This window comes from Ciconia boyciana, chromosome 12, assembly GCF_034638445.1.
Source record: "Ciconia boyciana chromosome 12, ASM3463844v1, whole genome shotgun sequence".
Classification (NCBI taxonomy): Eukaryota; Metazoa; Chordata; class Aves; order Ciconiiformes; family Ciconiidae; genus Ciconia; species Ciconia boyciana.
Window position 1 is genome coordinate 3,396,196 of NC_132945.1, and position 21,032 is coordinate 3,417,227.

General features: G+C 33.8%; 1 protein-coding gene across 1 annotated transcript in view; it reads right to left on the bottom strand.

Annotated features, from left to right (window-relative positions):
- Window positions 1-209: 209 nt before the first annotated feature.
- CHM (CHM Rab escort protein) overlaps window positions 210-21,032 on the bottom strand; it is a 73,192-nt gene continuing 52,369 nt past the window's right edge. The window contains exons 10-15 of the mRNA XM_072877181.1: window positions 17,948-18,052; window positions 16,994-17,057; window positions 15,936-16,032; window positions 11,221-11,313; window positions 7,663-7,829; window positions 210-2,328 (exon numbers count right to left, since the gene is read on the bottom strand). Of these exons, the coding sequence (XP_072733282.1) occupies window positions 2,122-2,328; window positions 7,663-7,829; window positions 11,221-11,313; window positions 15,936-16,032; window positions 16,994-17,057; window positions 17,948-18,052 (733 nt within the window). The 3' untranslated portion in view covers window positions 210-2,121. The remainder of the gene's footprint in view (window positions 2,329-7,662; window positions 7,830-11,220; window positions 11,314-15,935; window positions 16,033-16,993; window positions 17,058-17,947; window positions 18,053-21,032) is intronic.

The following is a 21,032-nucleotide window of genomic DNA, read 5'->3' on the forward strand; positions in this document are numbered from 1 at the left end:
TTTCCAAACCTAGCTTCCCATGGACACGAAGCACTAAGATGCTGCTTTATATAAACTCGCTAACTTATATAAACATACTGTCACACAGGTAAACTTCAATCTTATTACAGATGTCAACATGATGAAAGTAGACAACAGAATTATCAGGAAATCTCAGCTAACAAATGAACCGCTTTTCTTGCGTAATTGAAAGAAAACACAGAAAAATGCACTTGCAAGCAAACCTTTAATTTTCATCAAACGATTTCCTTGTAAACATAGAAGATGAAAAATTCAACTATGATCCCTCTTATTGAAAGACAAACAGGAACTAGGTCCTCCACTTAGTTCTTTTACAGATCTGTAGATGTTAAATACAATTACACTCATGCTTTCCAATACACGTAAAAATTACAGCTTAATGAAGAGGCAGCCTGCTTATTACTATATATAAATAACTGCTCAATCACAAGCATCCAAAGATAACTGTTGTTTAACATTGGAAACATTTCAACCACATATTTTTCTGAGGACTTTGGGATTATACACACAACGGTACCTATCCAATAAAACAAAGAATGTAAACACTAACAAACTGGTTTTTGAAATGCAAATTGGACAATGTGTTATGATGCAAGACAAAGTGAAGTTAACCATATCAGTTATGCTGTAAAAAAATAAATAAATTAACCTTTATGGCATGAAGCCATTTTAAAGGCAGGCACGTGCACTGCGAAACTGTGCAAAAGCCTGGATGTGTCAAGTTCAGGCAGTGCTGAATATTCATTACTCAATGGCATTTTTTTATTTCCGTACAGTATTTAAGCACTGCTAGAACTATATCTAAGTTCACGTAGAAGTTTAAACCCCGACTCATCAAAATTCACTGATCTCTATATTTAGATATACTACTGATCTATTGGGTGTACGTTTTAAGGTAAATCTAAGTAAATGCTAAATATTGTTCATCATCTGAATTTCAAGCATTGTTCAGAAGAAGTGCAAGTTTATCATGGTCATTTACAACAGCTTTCTCATTTTGTAATTTTTCATACAAACTAGGTTTATAAATACTTCAATAAATTTTACTGTATAAATGCTTTACGATTTATCATTACAAAATGCATAATTTACAGCTAATGCACTAATTTTAATCCTATTAACCGGGATCAATACAAACCTTTGGAATTATCAGCTGAACCTTCTCCCCACCACAAAAAAACTCAATTAATGATCATCTAAACTTCTGAGACACCATACTTCAAAAAATTAACTACTGGCTTATTAAAGGCCCAAACACTGCAACAAATCCAGGGAAGCTAACAACACGTATGCTCCATTTATGATTTTAAATTTTGTTGGGAAATCTAGCATTAAGTTTAAATTGTGCTGTTTTCCTGACTACAGTAAATTAAGTCACTAGTGAAAATGTGTGATCTATTAGATCTTATTTAAAAACAATTTGAATGTAAAATAGTTTAATGTGAGGAACATCTACTGGATTGTATTTGTTTCTAAATTGTGGCATCAGTTTCAAAACCATACAAGAAATTTTTCATTATAGACATTAAACATGGCACCTATTACATATTCTAAAGCCACTCTAGAACTGTCAATATTGCTGCCTTTAAGTTCCATTCATAAAACCACTTGGAAGGACAGATTGTGAAGCTCACCTTCAACTGTTTAATTAGCACAGATCCAATGATTTTTAGTAGAACTGTGATACGTTGTATCAGCAGATCATCTTCTGACTGGTAAGCAAACTTGCATATTTTTTTCTTTTGATTAGTTTCGACTTGTTGCCTGTTTAAAAGATGGAGGATTCCTTCCAAGATGTAAAACAAAACCAAATTCTCTCAACAAATCATGAATCCTATTTTAGCATTTTAAATTCAAATGCTTTGTTCTCTGTTTTTTGTTTGGCTACAAACACCCCTGGATCTGGTGAACCTATGACTACTTAGAAATGTCTCAGCTATCAATTAAGCTATTTGATGAAGAAAGATTATTCAAGCTAAGGAAAGTAAGGCAACCGCAAATAATACAGCTATGATTTTTTTAAGCCTCTTTATCTTACCCTTCCTCCCTTACATTTTAGTTTGGGTCAAACTCCTCTTCTACTAAGAGAACAGAGCTAATTCATTCTTCATTATCTTCTTTCTTAACAGCAGTACTACCTCCGCCACTGCTTTCCTCAGTTGAGGGTTCAGGTTTTGTATCTGGTGAATTACTGAATCCAGACTCTTCTGTTGCAATCTCATCTTCATCATAAATAATATCTTCTGGATTTGGTGGTGGTGGGCAAAATTCCTCTGTTGGAAACATTTCTTGGAAAATAGTCTCAGCCTATTCAGGAAAAAAAGCATAAAATAAACTTTACCTAGAAATGTAATACCTTGCAGCAATATTTTACAGATTTTTAAGATTACCCTCTGTTCTTTCAAATCAATAGTGATTTAATACTTTGACAGTATTGTAAACACATGGGAAATCCATTCCTTCTTGCAGTCCTCAAAAAAGAAAAAGCAATCTATCCTTTCACATTGTTCTACTAGGACAGTCACAGCACAGGGTTTTTTAAAAAATGCTGGTCATTCTAGATTGTATTGAGAACAAAGCAGCTGATTTTTTGCAAGCAAAATTATCTTTTCCACTGTAAAAATATCCCTAGCTGCAGTCAAATGCAAAACATGGGAAAGATCTTGCCTCTTTCCAGAGAGAAGAATCCATTTCACATGACAAGCAAAGCCAGGAAATTGTTAATATGTACGATCTACATCATATCTACAGGGGACTCCTCCTTAAATTTAAAAACGACAAAAAAATTTCCATTTCTGTTTCTCTGAACAGCTCAAAGATAGCTCAACTGAGAACTATTCTCATCTAATGGAATTTTATCATTGAAAATATATGCATATTTTTATATGATACATTTATAATTTATTCAAAAACATGTCTAATTTCAATGTATTATGTGCATACACCTACGTGCACAAATTGCGCCTTTCTGAAAAGAACTGTATAAGCCACTGTTATTTAGATAGAAAGACAGTTACTCTTCAGATATAGCTCAAGGATTTAATTTACAATGCCACTTACTCTTCATGCCATCGAGGTTTAGAAATTAAGTACACAAGGAAGGTCAAGTTTTTTGACCACTGCAATGAAAGATGTTAAACAGAAACACGTTCTTGATAACATCAGGGTAGTTGTTATTACAACATACAAAATACAACTACAAAATCTGGGAGAAAAAGAACCAAAATAATATGAACTTAGAATTCTGGAGAACCGGACATTTTATACAAACAAAGGAGGCCAAAAATCCTTTAAAAAACCCACAAGAACGCAAGCAGCTGTGTTAACTAGTGTTAAATAGTTTTACATGTTCTTGTGCAAATAACCTATCTATGAGCTTATCATAAAAAAAAAAGCTAGAGATGCTCAGGGATTTATTTACTGAATCAACACGCACTTCACATTTTCATAAAGGTTTTCTTTTCCAAGTCCTTAAGCTTCTAACACAAATAGAGACAACTGATACAGAACACAGTTATGTTTTGGGTTTCTAAAAAGGCAAAGGAATACTGCCTCCCTATTTTGTCTATTTAGTAAACTATGCCGTAAAGATGACCTGTGATGAGAGCTCCTACATAGGCAAGAATGCATTTAATCTTTATATTCATACTGCTACCAGACACCGCACTGAAAAAGCTGACAGTAGGGTCAGTTAATGCCAACTGCAAAGGCTGATTACATGATGCGGATTCCTGGACAAGAGGGAATTGTTTTCAGATTAATACATCATTGAGCATGTACCAAACAGCTTTCTGTGATAAACTTCACTGCCCACCAGCAGTGGATTTGTATCACCAGCACGTGGATGTAGGACTCCATTATTAACTGCTTAAATGACCCTGTCTACTCTCAGTTGAATTTAATTTTTCATTCTGCTTCCTAAATTTCACTCTTCCATACCCATTTGAAACTGTTTAAAACTATTTAGATTAGTATATGAAAAAATATACAAAAAATTCTATTCTCTACTTCAAAAACATGGGTTTGTAATTCAAAAACCTTGCCTAGTAAGTCTAGGGGGCAAGGGGCTACAAATATCCTACAAAAAGTTTACAAAACTAAGGTTTTGAAGGTAAGAGAAAGACTTTTTATTTCAAATCTGTGCTTGTCCTTGAAACTCCAAAAAATATACTTAAACTATTATTTTCAATAGAATATTGACAAAAAGTGTCCTACTTTGCACTAAATATATGACAAACTAGAGCAGACAAACATTTCCTATGCAGTTCTCAACAATTATTCAGTCTCCAATTAGTCGCGAATATCCGCTCCAAAAATGGTCAAATAATTACGAGGTTGAACGTGGAAAGAAATTCTCAGTATATTATGTAGGACATCATGACATTGATTATAATTGAACAATTTAATGGTATAGAGTGCTTTCAGGTCTACCAATTTTTTAAGTTAACCTTATCCAGCTGAAGTCATGCAGAATAACAAATAATAATTTAGCGGCTCCTTCATTATAACATTTTTGATACTTATTGTAACTAAGTTAGTAAATAGTTACTTCAATATTTAGTAGTTAAGTGTACCAGCTTGCAAGTGTGTACGTTTGAATTAAGCATTAAGACCTAAGCATGTAAAGCACTTGCATCCATACTCTAATTTAATAACTGTTTGCAGCTGAACAAAACTATGGTTTGTTACTGGTTTACTGTATCCCAGCTACGCACCTTGACGGCACGTAGACAAGCTGTATGGGCTTTCATAGCACTTTTACACAGAACACTACCAAACGAACAGTAGTTTGAAATACAACACACTTGAATAACTCTGAAATCCTTCCAGATATAGAAAAAAATGTAAACAGGTTAAAGGACAAATATTGGCATGACAATTTTAGTGCTCCCTCTTACGAACAGTTTTTAATTCCTCTTTCCTCTTATGAAGATGCCTCACAAATCTGAAATACTTCAGGGAAGATACTACTTTAGAACATGATAATTCATGTCAGGTTGTAGCAGTGAAAAAATAGAAAACTGGAAGCCAGATGCTTTACCTGATTGATACATACAGAATTTGAAGGAATCATAAATGGCGCTTTACATTATTTAGCCTATCCTAAGGGCAAGTAAAAGCAGATGTCAAAATTTATTCAATATTATACTAGGACTTTAACACTAAATTAAAATAAAACAAGAATGAAGTCATTTGTATACTGAGCTGTAGCTGGATAATTGTCCGTAAAAGTTGTGGTGTCTTGCCTTCTAAATACTGCATCATCAATACAATCAAACAGCATGACATACAGAAATTAGTAATACTAATGGTAATGAAAACATAAATCATGGGAAGTATCATTAAAACAGTAAACACAGAATTGGACAGAGAAATTAGATTCAATTTTCCAAGCTATCTCCAAGACTAATACACACAGTGGGTTTTTGTTCATTTTTTAAAGTGTACTGATCCATGAGTTTGTAAATATTTAATGTTTGGAGACTTCCATCCTATTGCTAGGAAGATGGAAGTGATCTGGGGGTAGATGGCATACCAACTTACATGTATTTCCCTCCTCCGCTTGTCTAGAAGATACCCGCATGCTAGATGGGAAGGGTTCCGCTTTATCTTCAGCCTATTCTTCACTTTGTTCTCACATACGTTCCTCACTTTTATTTTCCCTTATGACTTTTAATTATAAATGTGTTTGCACTAAAATATTTTTCACTCTAACTAGTGACCATTTGTTTCAAAATTTAAAACAGGTTCCAAAAAGTGTAGTTTCTATCTACTCTTTCTGAGGGGCAGCATTTTAGGCTCTTGTTTCTCCCACGAGATCTGCTTGTTTAACATCTATCTCACTGATGGTCAACAGATTTAACACAAAGGCTAACTACAGCACCTAGAATACTTAAACACAGCTTGATCTATAATACCATTACTCATTGTTAAGAAAAAGAGCTCTTAAGGTAAGACAAAGCTGAATGCTAGAGAAGGTGGCTATCAGAATCAGAAATAGGTTGGGTTTTAAGTGTATTTAAACAGCTTTTCACTTGCACTGTTTTAAATAACAGTTAAAAAAATCATTTAGAAAAGAACTCATTTACAATTTAAAACTGCTACCATAATAATTGTCTTGCATTATTTTTTGTCTTTACAGTTCTTTATCCTCTTGGGAAGCAAATTATTGCCTTGTAAAGCAAAATGAAGGGTACTATTAGCCCTTAATTATACTGTTCTGACCCTACAGTTCAGGCTATGTCAGCCTTTCCACTTTAAAATCTTATTTTTAAGAGGTTTATGACTTACTCATAAAAAGTCCTGCAACTGGTTAGAAGATGGCACGCACATTCTCTGAACACAGCCATTAAAAAACAGCTTTAAAAATTACTAGTGCCAGTTAATCCTACAAAGATGTAGAAGTGTTCTCATATTAGCTCTGAAAGCACCCTGACACCACAGTGACTGCTGTGGTAGATTTGCCCAAGAATTTATACCTTCCCTATCAAGGTGGATCTCTGAATAGAAGAGCAAAGGAGAAGCATTCCTGTAGTCGTCTTTTGTTGAACAAGTCGTAACCTACATAGTCGCATGATCTTGTTGTCTTCTGCTCAATAGTAGTGGGGAAGACACAATGAGAGGTATGATATGAAGTTCTTTATGAATTTCTACGTACCTACCCCCTTGAAGATCTGGTGTCCCTGCATATTCTGCCTATTGCCAACGCAGAAGGTGGCTATTCCACCATCTCTCCATCTACCTAGTTTTGTTTAGGGAGCTTTCACTCTTCACCTCCAATTTCAAAGCACTAGTAGTTTGTCTTAAATTGAGTACTGGCATGGTACGCCTATTACTAGGCAAGTTGCAAGTGGTTCTCAGTTCAGGACTCTAGTTAGCAGGAACTAGATATGTAGACACCCAAATACTGAGAACTAAAAATCAGAACAGAGTGTGATTCGGTGCCAAATACTATCTCAAGGTCACGAATAGAATGACATTCCCCTCAATTCCTTCAGAGACACAATCACACCATAATTTTTTAATACAGTGATACTAAGGCAAAGAGAAGGTAAACTGAGACAGATAGCTTACTGTACCAGATTAGTAATTATGCTGGGGTTTTTTACCCCAACATGTCCTGCAGGTATTAAACTACTTTGATGACCCTTCCAACTTGAACTGTAGATAGGCTTTTCTGATCTTTGATTTGCACTGCTTCTCTACTACTGTACCTCCTCTTTAAACTTACAGGGAAAAGACTATATATTTTGGGGAACTATCATCTATATTTCTGAATTACTTGACAGTTTTTCCTTTCCACGGTATTAGAGCAAGTAAGCATTCTATGAAGATCATAATCTTCAGGTACAGCTGCCTTCCAGGTTCCCTTTACCTGTTTCAGATTAAATATCTGCTACTCCTAATGTTACTATATCAACTGACCTTTTCTCAAGTTTCCTCCATTCTCAATCCCACTGACATTCACTTTGCTCATTAAGTAAGACTTTTTTTGTATGTCTAGCTGTGAAGCTTTATAGCTGTATTAGTACTAATTACCCAGCATAAATCAGAGTAACCCGGAACAAAAGTAGACTGTATTGGACTTCCCTAGGTCTTTAAAATTAAAGTTCTGCAACCAAAAAAACTGATCTGCCCAACCTGTTTGACAGCACAGTCATTTCCTAAAGCAGAGTCTGGTCCAGAACAGACATAAACATTTGAGGGTAAGCCATCATATGAATTTTTGTCAACTCCTGAAGAATCTCTCATGTTGAAGTAGACTGCCCAGAGGACTCTAGGTTTTTCCAGTTCTTCATTTTCAACCTCTGAAAAGAAAAAATAGTGTTTCCAGTAATCAATGTTCACATATAATAAGGGAAATAAGTAATCTAGCATACTAAAAGTCAATTTATTAACATGGAATTAGGGTAACAAAGCAATTTTTTTTTCTTTAAAAAGCCAATTAATTTTACTTTCCATTCTTTTCTGAGGTACTCTTTCATCATACTTTTCCTTTACAGCCATAGGTATGTAAACTCTACTTATTCTATACACACTATGCCACATAAGAACTAATTATCACCTAAAAGCATACTACCAAGAAGCTTGGTCTAAATTTAACGTCTTTCCACTTCATGTTATCTAGTTTACTCTGGATAAACTCCATGAGCATATGACGGTCTGAACAAGTCCTCCACAGGCTGTGCCAACTGGAAGCTACTGCATTCCATATGCAAAGATATTTTTGATGCATACTCCCCCCCCCCATTTAATAGTTTATCTTTGTATGAGAGCTCTTCTCATAACAGACCTTTGCATGCTGTAACATTGAGCGTCTTCAAGCCAATCTAAGGAGACTAGCTTGCTTAAATAAAAGACTAGAGGCTTAAATAAAAGAAATTTTAAAGAAAAATCCACAAAGAATACCTGTCCCCCAAATTAACTGCAGATAAAGAATTACCAAAACCCACAAGTACTCCATTTGAGATGTGTGATACGCAGTATGTAGAATCTCTAAACTGTGGAAATACTGCTAAATGAAAATAAATTATTAATTCATATTTATCTACACTTATTGAGGACTTGTACTGCACTACAATATTCATTATGAATACAAAATGATCATAAACTGCATCTTGCTTGTTCATCATCTGTACCTTCTTGCAGTTACTTTGCACATTCATAGTAACCCCTCTGCACACAGGCAGAAAAACCTCTGGAAAGATGAAGGTGACTTCTTAACAGTGCAGAATGCAATGGAGGAATACACAACATAGATTCTTAGCTTAATAGATACTATTTGTTTGGCATATTTGCTGTCCCCTTTTTGGTATTTTACTTCCTCTAAAATAAATGAAGCTTGTAAAAGACCTTGCGAGATTTACTTCTTTCCAAGGAAGAAACTTCTAGATAACAACGGCATTCAAAACAGTATTTTAAAGCAGTTGAATTAGAAAAAAAGAGATAAATCTATGCTATTCCTTCAGTGTCTTTTTATAACTGTCAAATATTTAAAAAAAAAAAAGGTGCTAACCATACTGAGCAGTTTGAAATATAAATTAAATTCATCAGCCTGTGAAAGTCTGAGCCTTAATACAGGGCAAGATGCTCTTTAATATATTTAAAAGTTCACATTGCTCATAAAAGTTACTTCTTCCTCATTTAGGCAGGAAAATGAATGGAGTCCTCTTCTCCAGGTGACTTTGCCTCTTTGACCTGCCATGGCCCAGTGCTCACTTTATCTGGTGATTCATTTTCAATAACTCCAACAGTATTTGTTCTGACATTTTAATTAAAATACGACCACTACCTCATCCTGATGATAAAAAGGCCTGTGTGTCAGTGAAAACTAGCTTTTCAGTGCCTCAGTGCACCTGAGGACCCCTATGATCACAGAGTTTCTACAGAAGAATTTCAGTCAGGTTCTAAACAATATATCATTTCAAAACTGGATCACTTGAGACATTAAGATTAATGCTAACCCCCCCCCAAATGATTAGACGACACTAAACTGCAAGTTAATCTCTTCTTCACCAATTGAGTCTGAAACACATGGCACTGTCTTGAAAATTTAAGATATATGTTAAATATTAAAAGTTGGAAATTAGTAGGGTTTAAATTAACAAATATCAACATGAAAAGTGTTTGCAGCTCTCCAATCTAATAAAGTTTTCTATTTACAACCCCTAGTTGTATTCTATGTATTTGTTTTGTAAAGGCTCTTGTACTACAAACCTAGTAAAAAATTTGCATCTTTGGGACATAAAAGATGCCTTTCCTGTAAGCAAAAAAAGAAAGAAAATGCATATTATTTAATACTTTACTTCCTATTAAAAGCACTTTGTTGTCTAACAAAAACAGTAAGATATTTGATTTTTCATTAAAAGGTAGAGGAAAAAAAATGCAAAAATGGAAAAGAACACAGAAAAACAAGCTTGTGAAAAGGTGAACTCAACCCTTCATGAAACACTGTTCTTGGTTACAGAGCCCTGAGAGGAAAAAGAAAGACTGGCCACATAATAGACTGCATTTTTTTTTTTCTAACAGGAGCAAATTCTACCTGAATTCATGTTATGCTCCATGAATGGAGCGTAACAGCAAATATTATAAGCAAACCAATTATAAATATTATAAAATACTTCCACATCTTACTACCTTGTGTATACACGAACATAAACTCTTCCACTGGCAGCTGAGTATTGCTTTCTCATAGAAGAACTATGATTTCCTGTGTTTAAGTATGAGCACGCTGTATTTAAAAATGCTTTGCCAGGGTTAGAAGACAGCAACATCTTCTACATGCACACTACCTATTCTATGAGCATCTACCAAAAATATGATTACATTCAAGATCTCAGGATTAAATTAGCTCAAAGTATCTCGGGGACAATTTATTTCTAGGCAACAACTGCTCTGTCAACAGCTACTTTCCTCTGGGACTGTGAAATTGTCCATCTCAAGGTCAAAGTTCATGAAAGTAGCTGGCAAGGCTTCCTTGAATTTAGGGCCAAATAGTTCATTATTGGAAATTACTGGAAATCTATCTTCCTGATAACACTGTAGTGTCTAACAACTTGATGCTTCCTCTGCTTAAAGCAGAATGCAGAGAATTTCACCTAAAAACAGCAAACAAGGAAGCCCTTGAAGAAGACAACAAAAGGATGAGCAACAGTCTTAAAATAAGAGAAGGCGGAAGAAAACTAAGAAGCTTATAGCACTGAACACACCTGGCAGCTGGAGGAGAGAAGCAGATCACTAACTTCTGGGGTTTTGGTAACTTTTGTTCGGGATACCCAAGTGACAGAAATCACTAAAAACAGGATAGTGTAAAAAACACAGATTCACAAATATTTCATTTCACTGCTGCACCTTTGAAAGACATGCTGAGAAGCAAATATGTTTCCATGAAAAAGAAAGTGTGAAAAATTAAAAAGGTCCTAAACACTTATTGCCATGGTCCTTGTATACTGAAGTTAAACCACAACTGAAGAAGACTTGGAACATTAGATCATGAAATACAAAAAACCTGACATCTGTCTAATCAATCTCAGTCTCAAAACAGATTCTTTTACTTTGAGATGCTGATATCTAAATAGCAGCTTACCATATGTTGACTCTGATGACAGATTCAGATATTCAGTAACAGATACTTTAGTTACAAGGGTAAGTTATATTTTTGCAAAATAATCTCTTAATACTTTGTTTGTTTATTTTTACCTTTTTCTGTATTTAGATTGAATAACTTCTGTACAACAGGCTCTAAATCTTCCCTAGCAGTTTTAGTTGATGGACAGGTTAAATGGACTAAATCTGTTAAGAGAGAACACAAACTAATTACAATCACCAATACACAGATATATAAATATCATTTACAATTTTGAAAAGGCACAGCAGGCTTTTAGAAATCACCGCTCTTCATATAAATCACTTCCTTTAACCCAGAGAAGTACTGCATTATGGAAATACAGTGTATATACACCACACAGAAAAATTTTCTTAATACATCTCATAATTATCTCTCTCTTCCATATATGTTGGTAAGATGGAAGTATAATTTAACATCAGCAGTGCAGACAGAGATAAGGTCATTCTATGAAAAGGTGTCTATCGATACCAGGAAAAGCAGCAGCAAGAATCTGGATAACACATTGTATTTGCCATTAATGACCTCTAGAAACCCCAAGAACATTCTTATCAGTGTTGACAGTCCAATAGTTCAACAACATACTGAACCCACAAATATCACTACCTTCATCCACACTCTCCTTTAAGAGCTAAATTGGGACTGAGTAGGAATTTGGAAATCTGGCTACTCACAGTTTAAGTCTGGCTGTACAGGAGTAAGTAGGAGCTATCTTTCTCCACTGAAGTAAAAAGTTTGAGCAAGACTTCCATTTCTGTTACTGTACTAAATAGTAAATGAGAGGAAGCAAATAGATGCATGTTCTAAGTTACAGCTCAAGTGGGCTGGCAGTTAACTATTTCTCTCCAGCCACACAGAGCATGAAGAACACTGGGAACACTGTCATGTTTTGACAAACTAGAGAGAATTTAAACATAAGCACTGCTGAACATCAGAGAACTGTTCTGCGATGTAAGTTATGACACGTGCAATCCCTTGGTACAACATAACAAAAAAGCTCTACAACATTTTATTCATCCACCTTCTTACAGGATGGGAGAAACAAGAGTTTTCTGTTTGTGTAAGGGTGAAATTAGGTCAGGTGGGCCAGTAAGGATTTCTGATAATTTGCAAAACTGAAGTACTTGATTTCAAGAGATGCCCTGTACGCATCAGAAACTAATCACAGAGTACAGCAAACCCATATTGGAAAAAGATGACGTGAAAAGATTTTGGACCACAATGACACATTTGTGGAACTGTATAATTAATCAAAATTCACCTTACAGCATGGGCAAATCAATGTCACTAAATCCAATGTATTTGTGAAAATTCACAGTTTTGCTTCAGTAATGCAGATTTGATATTTAGATTTCTTGCTACTGTACTTGTTTTCACTAAAACAAAGTTGCTAAACAGATTCTTCATGGAACATACTATTCCTTTATCTGTTCTGTTTTGCAAACTAGTGAAGTTGCTGACTCCTTAGAAAAGATAATCACTTGATGCAGCTCTTGACCTCTTCTGTGTTCCTTTGGTCTCTATTCAGATACAGAACCAGCTACTCTGCTGCTTTATCCCACCTGATTTTACATCCATTCATTCACATATTTAAAAGCCTCAACTTAAAGCTTTTTATAAAACCACCTTACTGGACTCATTTGCTACTGAACAGTTGTCTGGAAGCTTCTCAGCAGAGAAGTATCTGTCAGAGAATCATGAAGAATTTTAACATATCTTTGTACAAAATTTAAACAGATTCATTTTTTCTTCATTACTCTACATTTCTGATCAATGTAATAGCAATGTACAGCTATGGCGTTATTTTAAATCCATATGACATTCTTCTCTTTTCACTCTGAAGTCTGGCTACATTTGTGTCATTATTTACAAGTACATCACACGTATCTTGAATGATTTCTTGGCCGCAGTTGTGCCACAGAAAGTTTGACACTGACTCCAGGAGAACCAGAAATTTAACCCTTCATGCTCCTCCTCTTTCAGATTGCAACACACAGAGATTATATTCAAACATTAATATTCATTTTCTATTTAACCAAAACCAAACCTTCTGTCTAAAAGGTATATGTACTAAAAAAAGTAAAAGAAAACAGGTGATGATAATGAAAGCCCCGCTGTAACCCTAACTAAATGTTTACAACCCTAAACAATGTAATACAATCTATTCTTTCCTCAAAAAACCCCAGCTATAAATCACTAAAGTTCACATCATTTACTTTCTATAAAATCTTTTTTATTATCTTTAAGGTTATGGCTATGAGTCACAGTCATCAGTATATATTTTGATTATATTTGATTTACTCAGGTATAACTGCATTAGTTACAGTGGTTGCCAACATTTGTCTTCAAGTAATTCTTCTAGCAAGAAGAACGATGAGTTTAGTTCATGATTTCATCATTACAGTCTCAATTTTTAGGGCAAGTGAAGGAGTTTGGTTCCACTCAACTGGCAATACAGATTATGTGCCTGTCATTTATGCAGTGTGATCAAAGAGTAGATGTATTTGTATACTTATCTTAAATAATTGTTTGAAGGAGAAATCAGTCAGGTTAAAACCCATTTCCAGATAACGATGTAAAAGTTTTTTAAAAAATTATGAAATATGTCCCATAACTAGAACTCAGCTATATCTAAGATACAACTATATTATTTCAATATATGAAGACAAATTTCATTAAGGAATGTAGTACCTTCTCTTCTGAAATGAAAAGAATTTATGGAGAAAAGTAAATAACAGAAACCTTAATTTTTCAGCACCACAGAAATTCTCATGAAACGAATAACTTATATCTACTTGAACATCAATCCTTCTTTAGTTTCACTTCCTGCTATATATATTTTGTGAACCCTTAAATAAAGTAAATCAGCTATTTAAAGGATAAATACTAACAATATGCTTTATAGCACTAAGTTCTTAATTACAGGTTTATCTTTATTATTATTTAAGTAGAAAATATAACTTTGAATGACTTAATCATTTAGTTCGCTCTTCTTTCATATGCAAAGAACTCATTTCAAGCCTAGGCAACAGTAAAATAAATTGGTTATTATTACAGTTACTTATTTTTTGTTAAAAAGTGTTAGGTCAGGTAACATCTAATTCTATTTATCTTCCATAGTGTCCCAAACTGGTAATCTATTTAACAGAATTCAGAAGAAGAATTTGGAAAGAAAAATAAATACCAAATATGAACATTTTGTTGCTCATCTATTTCAAATTCACATAAAATACCAACAACAGAGTCATAAAGCTCTGTACATAGAAAACTGTTCATGGAAATACTGGGATGCCCCTTCTAGAAAGATGATCTCTCAGATATTTTTAGAATTAAAGAATCTAATGCAGTAGACGACAATAACAAAGTTCTTAAAAGAATTTTTATAACTTTACCTCAAATATATAATGATGCACTCCTTCCTTCCAAATCTCATAGTGGGACATAATCCCACCTCCACCAAAACTTTCAGAAGATAAAAAGCCCCCAAATATAGTGTACTTCAGGTACTTTAATTTAATAGTTCAGCTAAGGTAGTCCATTTTCAGAAAAACAAACTAACGACAAACTACCAGTAAGATTAATGTGCTTTAGAATATTTTTTTAATCTACTGAAGGAAAAATTTATTATTGTGTAAGTGAAAATAAGTCTATTAACCTAACTATTAATTGTTCAGTATATGCTCATTAAGAAAAAAGCAGAAATTGCAACAGAAACAAGAACATATGCTCCAAAATATTCTCCTAGAAATAATACTGAAATATACTTGATGCTTGTGCTGAGAACCTATCCTTATGAAAACAAATTTGTAGCATTTTTTACAAGGCCACAGAGTCCTATGGCGTAAGGATTCTCTTAAATTTTAAAGGTAGTCTGAAAGGAAAAGAAATAAATACATGCATCTATGTTAACTAAGATCCCACCTTTCTGCTTACAGGTTTCTTCAGAAATTATTTGAGAAAACACTTTGGGTGGGCTTTGACCCTTTAATTATAGTGGTAAGAGAAATTCTTGACAGAAAATTTTACAAAGAAAACACTTCTAAGTTAAAAAAAAAATCTTAATATTTTGACTTGAAGACTGTACAATCTTAGCTAGTTACAGTGGAGGAGACACAGTCTGCTTGAGCTCTCCACTAACCTGATCTGCCATTCCACTAAATCTTCAGTTGTCTTAAAAATCTTGCGTAACAAACAAAATGTGGAATTCTAATACATTTTTTAATTAAAAAAAAAAAAAAACAAACAAAAAACCAAAAAACAGCAGTCATAACAAAAAGCTCTTTGTTGGTGCTTTAAAAAATTATTTTATAATTACTGTACAGTAAACAGAATGTTGTCCCTGTACTAATAACACTACAGCTATCAAGCTTATTAGCCACATAAGTGGTAAAAGGAACATTTGATGTTTGATCTGCTTGGAAATAAAGAATAATATACTTTATTACTGTGAAAATCACAATAAGATTTTAAATTTAAGATTTATAAGATAAATTTAGATTTAAATTTAAGATTTTAAATTATGACATGTAAATTTAAATCAAATTGAATGCAACAAGAATCTTGTAGTATGATTCCTAAGCCATATGAAACAGCACACAACTGCTATAGAATGAAGACAATGGACTATTTCGCTCATCTGCTGATAACAGTAACCCAGTACACACCGTTTTTTCAGGTAATAGCCTGGTCATTGTGCAGCAGAGGAATGATACACATGTATTTTAAATTTTCAGAGTTGATAGAGTCAAAAGGAAAAATATAGTTAAGATTACATATACCCTGTACTTACAAGTGTCCTTCATGCATGTCATGGTTGAGGAACACAACTCAATGACGCAAACTGCTGGTTTCCCTAGATCCACTGGAGGCACTGTCAAAATAGAAACCTATCAAGCAGAAGGAACAACTTACGTTAAAGCAGAGTAACATGGAGGATGAAGCAACCCACACAATTATGAGTAAAGGTGAAAAATAACTGCAGATATTTACACAATTTTATTTTCTGGTTTATTAGTAACAATTTGTGCAATCAATCCTGAAGAATTTGAGCATTTATGAATTTCTACCAAAGTCAGTAAGGCCACCTTTGTTAGGAATGTCTGCAGCAGCACAACAGAAAGAAAACCTCATATCACAGGCCTTTCCAATAGGATGATGGTTTAGAAACTGTTGGCATGATACTGCAAAACCGTTTTTGAACGCTGGGCAGAGCACTGTTAGGTGAGAATGACTGGAGTACTTTTATGCAGGACTGGTAGTAACAAGACTTAGGAAGAACAGACTTCTCTGTCATATATGTTCTTATTTTGTAGATCCTATTTAACCTGTAAGAACACAGGAAGTGTACAGAAGAAACACTTAAACCAGATTAATATCCTTTAAAATTAAGGTCTGCAAAGATGGATGAAGCAGAAACATTTAAAGGATCCGAAAGTGTACTGTAAGAACTTCAAACAGTAAAAGTGAATGTTAAAAAAAAAAAAAAAAAAAAAAAGAACTTTGAACAAAGTTTAGACAAGATAAATAATTAACAGTTAACAGAATACTAAGGGTAACAGCTTATTAAAAAGCAAGCAAAACGAACTACCTTAAAGACAGCAGCTTAGAAACTCTGTTAATTAATATAGTGCCAACCAAACAGGGAAACCCGTCATTGAACTAAACTAAACTAAAATAAAATTCCTAATAGTTTTATAAAGATCAACGAATTAAACAATTATCAGTAGAGAGAGCTGACTAAAAAGCTGGATTCAAGCAGAAACAAAAGCATGAATTAATTCCTACCAACAGCTAAGTATTAATACATACAATTCATAAAGAGGTAAGTGATACAAAATTGATATATACCTGCTGCTCTGAATCTGTGTTTAGGACAGACTGATCTGTAATAAGCACTGCTCTGGAGATCTGCCTACAATTAAATAAAACAATTATAGCATTTCACAAAAACATAAAAAATAGCAATTTGGATTCATAGTTTTGGCAATACCAATCTAAACATAACACTGTGGGAAGGCTATTTAAACATATAATCCTTATCAATATGATTGGCAGTGGGATATTTTGCCTGTTGCTGAAGTAGGACCACATCTGGAACATGAATGAAGTATTTTCAATGACGAAAATAGATGGTGAATAAATGAGCCAGTGCTATTATATAAAACAGCTTGACTATCCTACTGGTTTTTAAAAAATTATTTTGCTTATTAGATTAAGATTAGTAGCAGCATGTTACAGGACTTTTTATGTACCAAACAACATAAAACGCTCTGGATTAAGGGGAAATCCACTAGAGTGGAGTTCATGCATTGAAGTTTTTAATCCTCCATTGCCTATGATTATTTCTGCACTGCACCTACTACTACATCTTGGCTAATATCTCATCTGCAGTATTTTGAAGACAAAGGCAGTATATGTCCAATGCTTTTGGCAAGAACAACAAAAATCAGAGAAAACAATGACTTCTAATACTTTTCTAAACCTGAACAAATTTAAAGCGAAAACAGCAACAGGCACCTCCACCTTCCAAATGCTTTTCAACAAATATGAAGTCCCTAATGCACTTAGAGCTATTGGACTTTTTTATAAGGAAAAGGGGAATATGATTTAGAGGACAATTTAAGAAAATCTAAACATAGAAAGCTGCCCTCAGGTATATAGAAGAAGAAAAAAACTATGCACAGAACTAAGCTGTACTGCAAATATAAAGCAGGAGACAATGATCTCTTATGTTTAACTTGCAGAGTACTTTATACACTATTACTTAAAGAAATTTAATATGTTTACTGTTTTACTACATACCTGTAACACACATTTGTGCATACGCTCTCTGAAAGATAACTATCTTCCACAATAAAATAGTTAGCGCTTATTCTTTGTCCAAAATGATCCACAATAGCTTTGCATCTGTTAAAAAAAATCAAACCAAAACAAAAAATTTGGATATAAGGTAACAAAATCATGCGGAAGTTTTCGAAATTGAGTTATATAGCACACCGTTTATATCTTTCAAATAAGTTAGCTACACATTTCTTTAACATGTGAACCCCTGAAACAACTCAACTGAAATAGATAACTAAATTCTAGAGTTATACATTCTGCCTGGTGTATACAATTTTTTACATGCAATGCCATTATAGATGATGATATCAGAACATTAATAAATTGGTCACTTTATAAGGAAAACTAAATATAAGCTAATAACCCTGGCATTTGATTGTACATGAAAATGGCATACGTTTCTTACCTCATGACACATGGAAACGTAATACTGTCAATTGTTTTGTAGGTGCTACCCTATTGCAGTGTTATTTTTCCCCAGTCAGCAACCTTTACCAAAGAGAAGTTTATTTTGACAATAACACTGGACAAATTAAATGGCAAATTAACTTAAGAGATGTAAGGAAAAATCCCTGTGAAATGTGTGCATCAGACCGTTCCAACAGAAGTTTTATGAGCTTCTATATTTGTGACTAAATATACCATTTATCTCTAAGTTACACACATAAGGATTAACTAAGTCACATTGCTTTAAGAGCAACACAAATGTTCTTGATAGATCCTGTTTGTCTTTGAATATATACAAATTCTAACACAACCATGTATTCGTTTGCCTCAGGCAATAGTTGAACAAGTAAAAAAACCCCAAACAAACAAAGCCCCAAGACACACCCCCCCCCCCCATCTTTCTGAATGCAAGCAGGTCAAAACAAAATGAGAATAATTAAAAGTTGAGACACTGCTACAAAAATTTTCAAGAGTCAAGTGTAACAACAGACTAACAGTCTTATAAATGGGACAGAAATGCAAACCACAGGAAAGAAGCAATTCAGAGAGCTTAAATGAGAACAGAATACAAATTTCAGATTTTAATGGGGAAAAATATCTACAAAAGAACAAACTTCAGACTTATACATGACCTATATGAAACCAAATCATATATATGAGACAAATAAAAAGGAGGCTGCATACAGACACTAACTAAAAACAACCTCTGCTGCTGATTCCCATATGCCATGATCTGTGTCCTATTTAACTGTACATATTTTCCTCAAATGGAGACATTGCAAACATTTTTACAAACCCCTACATGTTTAAAGAGCACCTATCTTAATGAATGCTTTTCCTATCTAAAGCGCAAGCAAAATATGTGCACTACGATTTCTTTCCTTATAGCTTATTCCTACATCCTAAGGATCTTTAAGACTCAACACTGACTTCTAAAGCAAGATTTTAAGGTTTTCTACAATATCAGAACATTTACTGTACAAATAAATAAAGACAATTAGCTTTACTTAACTTTTGCTTGGTGTATGAAAGTTACCGTATTTTTTTAATTAAATTCTTCTGAATCAGCATCTCAATGTTTCAGTTGATTTAATATACAGGATTCAAACCAGTAAATTCTCTCACGCACATTTACGCACACAAGCGTACTTGAAAACATCAAAAGAAACAAAAGGTTGCCTAACAGAGATGCCTTACAGATTTAAATGTGGTTTATCATAGCGCAACATTATTCCTGTATCAGTAAATATCCGACGTGCAAGTTATACCTTATGAATAAACAGCATTTCTGTAACTTCAAGTTATTCATTAGCTTCTGTGATCAAAATGATCTATAAAACTAGAGAAGATGAAAACCAAACCTAAATAAGTAATAGCGATCAGCTGCCACTAGCTTTAGTAAACCAGTTGCTTCTGCACTCTGAAATGAGACTTGAAAAAGGGTGCACACAACACTTATTTACAAATGTAGGAGCTTAGTGACAATTAAGCACGTTTTTGTAACACTAACTTCTAATGCTGATTTCATAGGAATCTGGATACTACATATATACCTATATTCAAATTCAACAGATAACTTGAAAACCATAATTAAAAGAATAGTCTAATGGTACATGCATTGTTTAACTTTAAACATGCAGTATTCTTCATAGTTTCAATCACATTCTATTCAACATGTGTTTCACTTGCAACTTTAAGAAGTTTTTTCTTAATGTTAACCTAACTGATTTCAGTCTCAAGCACTCATTTGAATACTGCAAATAAACAAGGAAGTCGAGCTGCTACAGTTCATTTCTAATTATAACCTTTCTTATTGTTTATGAAACAATTTCCCCTGCCACCCCCCTAAACATTATAGAAGGGGAAAGGTTGATTAAATGTCATGTTGCATCACTCAAAGCCAGCAAAAGCAACTGCACACTTTCTATTTTCCTGCTAAGTGTTGTTTCCTCTCCTTTGTTCAGGAATAGCTATCAGGTCATATGTTTGATAAGATTTTAAACAGAAAAAGAGATAGTGCTTTTAATTTCAATCTCCACTTTACTTCAAAGGATGATGCTGAGAAAATTTCTTTCAAGTACTGCTTCCAAACATGGAAAACACTTATGCACTGACATTATCAGGTCTCTGTCATCTGATATGTGTTGGAACAATGAATCATACAGAACCCTCCATTGACCTTCTTTCAATGTGTCTAGATAAAAGGATGAAAATTAGAATCCATCTCCTTGCAGTGCCACGAGTTATAAATGTACTTTATAGGGCTCATTATCCAAACTAATGGACTAAGGGCGACATCCTTGAAATGGACTTACCAGCACTGACAAAGCCAGTATGCAATATTTCAAGAAAGATATGTAAATTACTATGTGTTTGCTATATCTTTTTATTACAGATGTATAAATTTCCATTTATCATATCTTTTCCATTTTTGAGACAGAATTATGTAATTGGAAACATATGTAAAGTGTGATCAACATAAAATGCCTACCATTATTATTAATGCAATCCATGTAATTTAAAATACTTTAAATTTTATATGTACCCAAAAAGTGACCTACAATAAACATGGAGAAAATAAACAACAAAAAGAAAAATA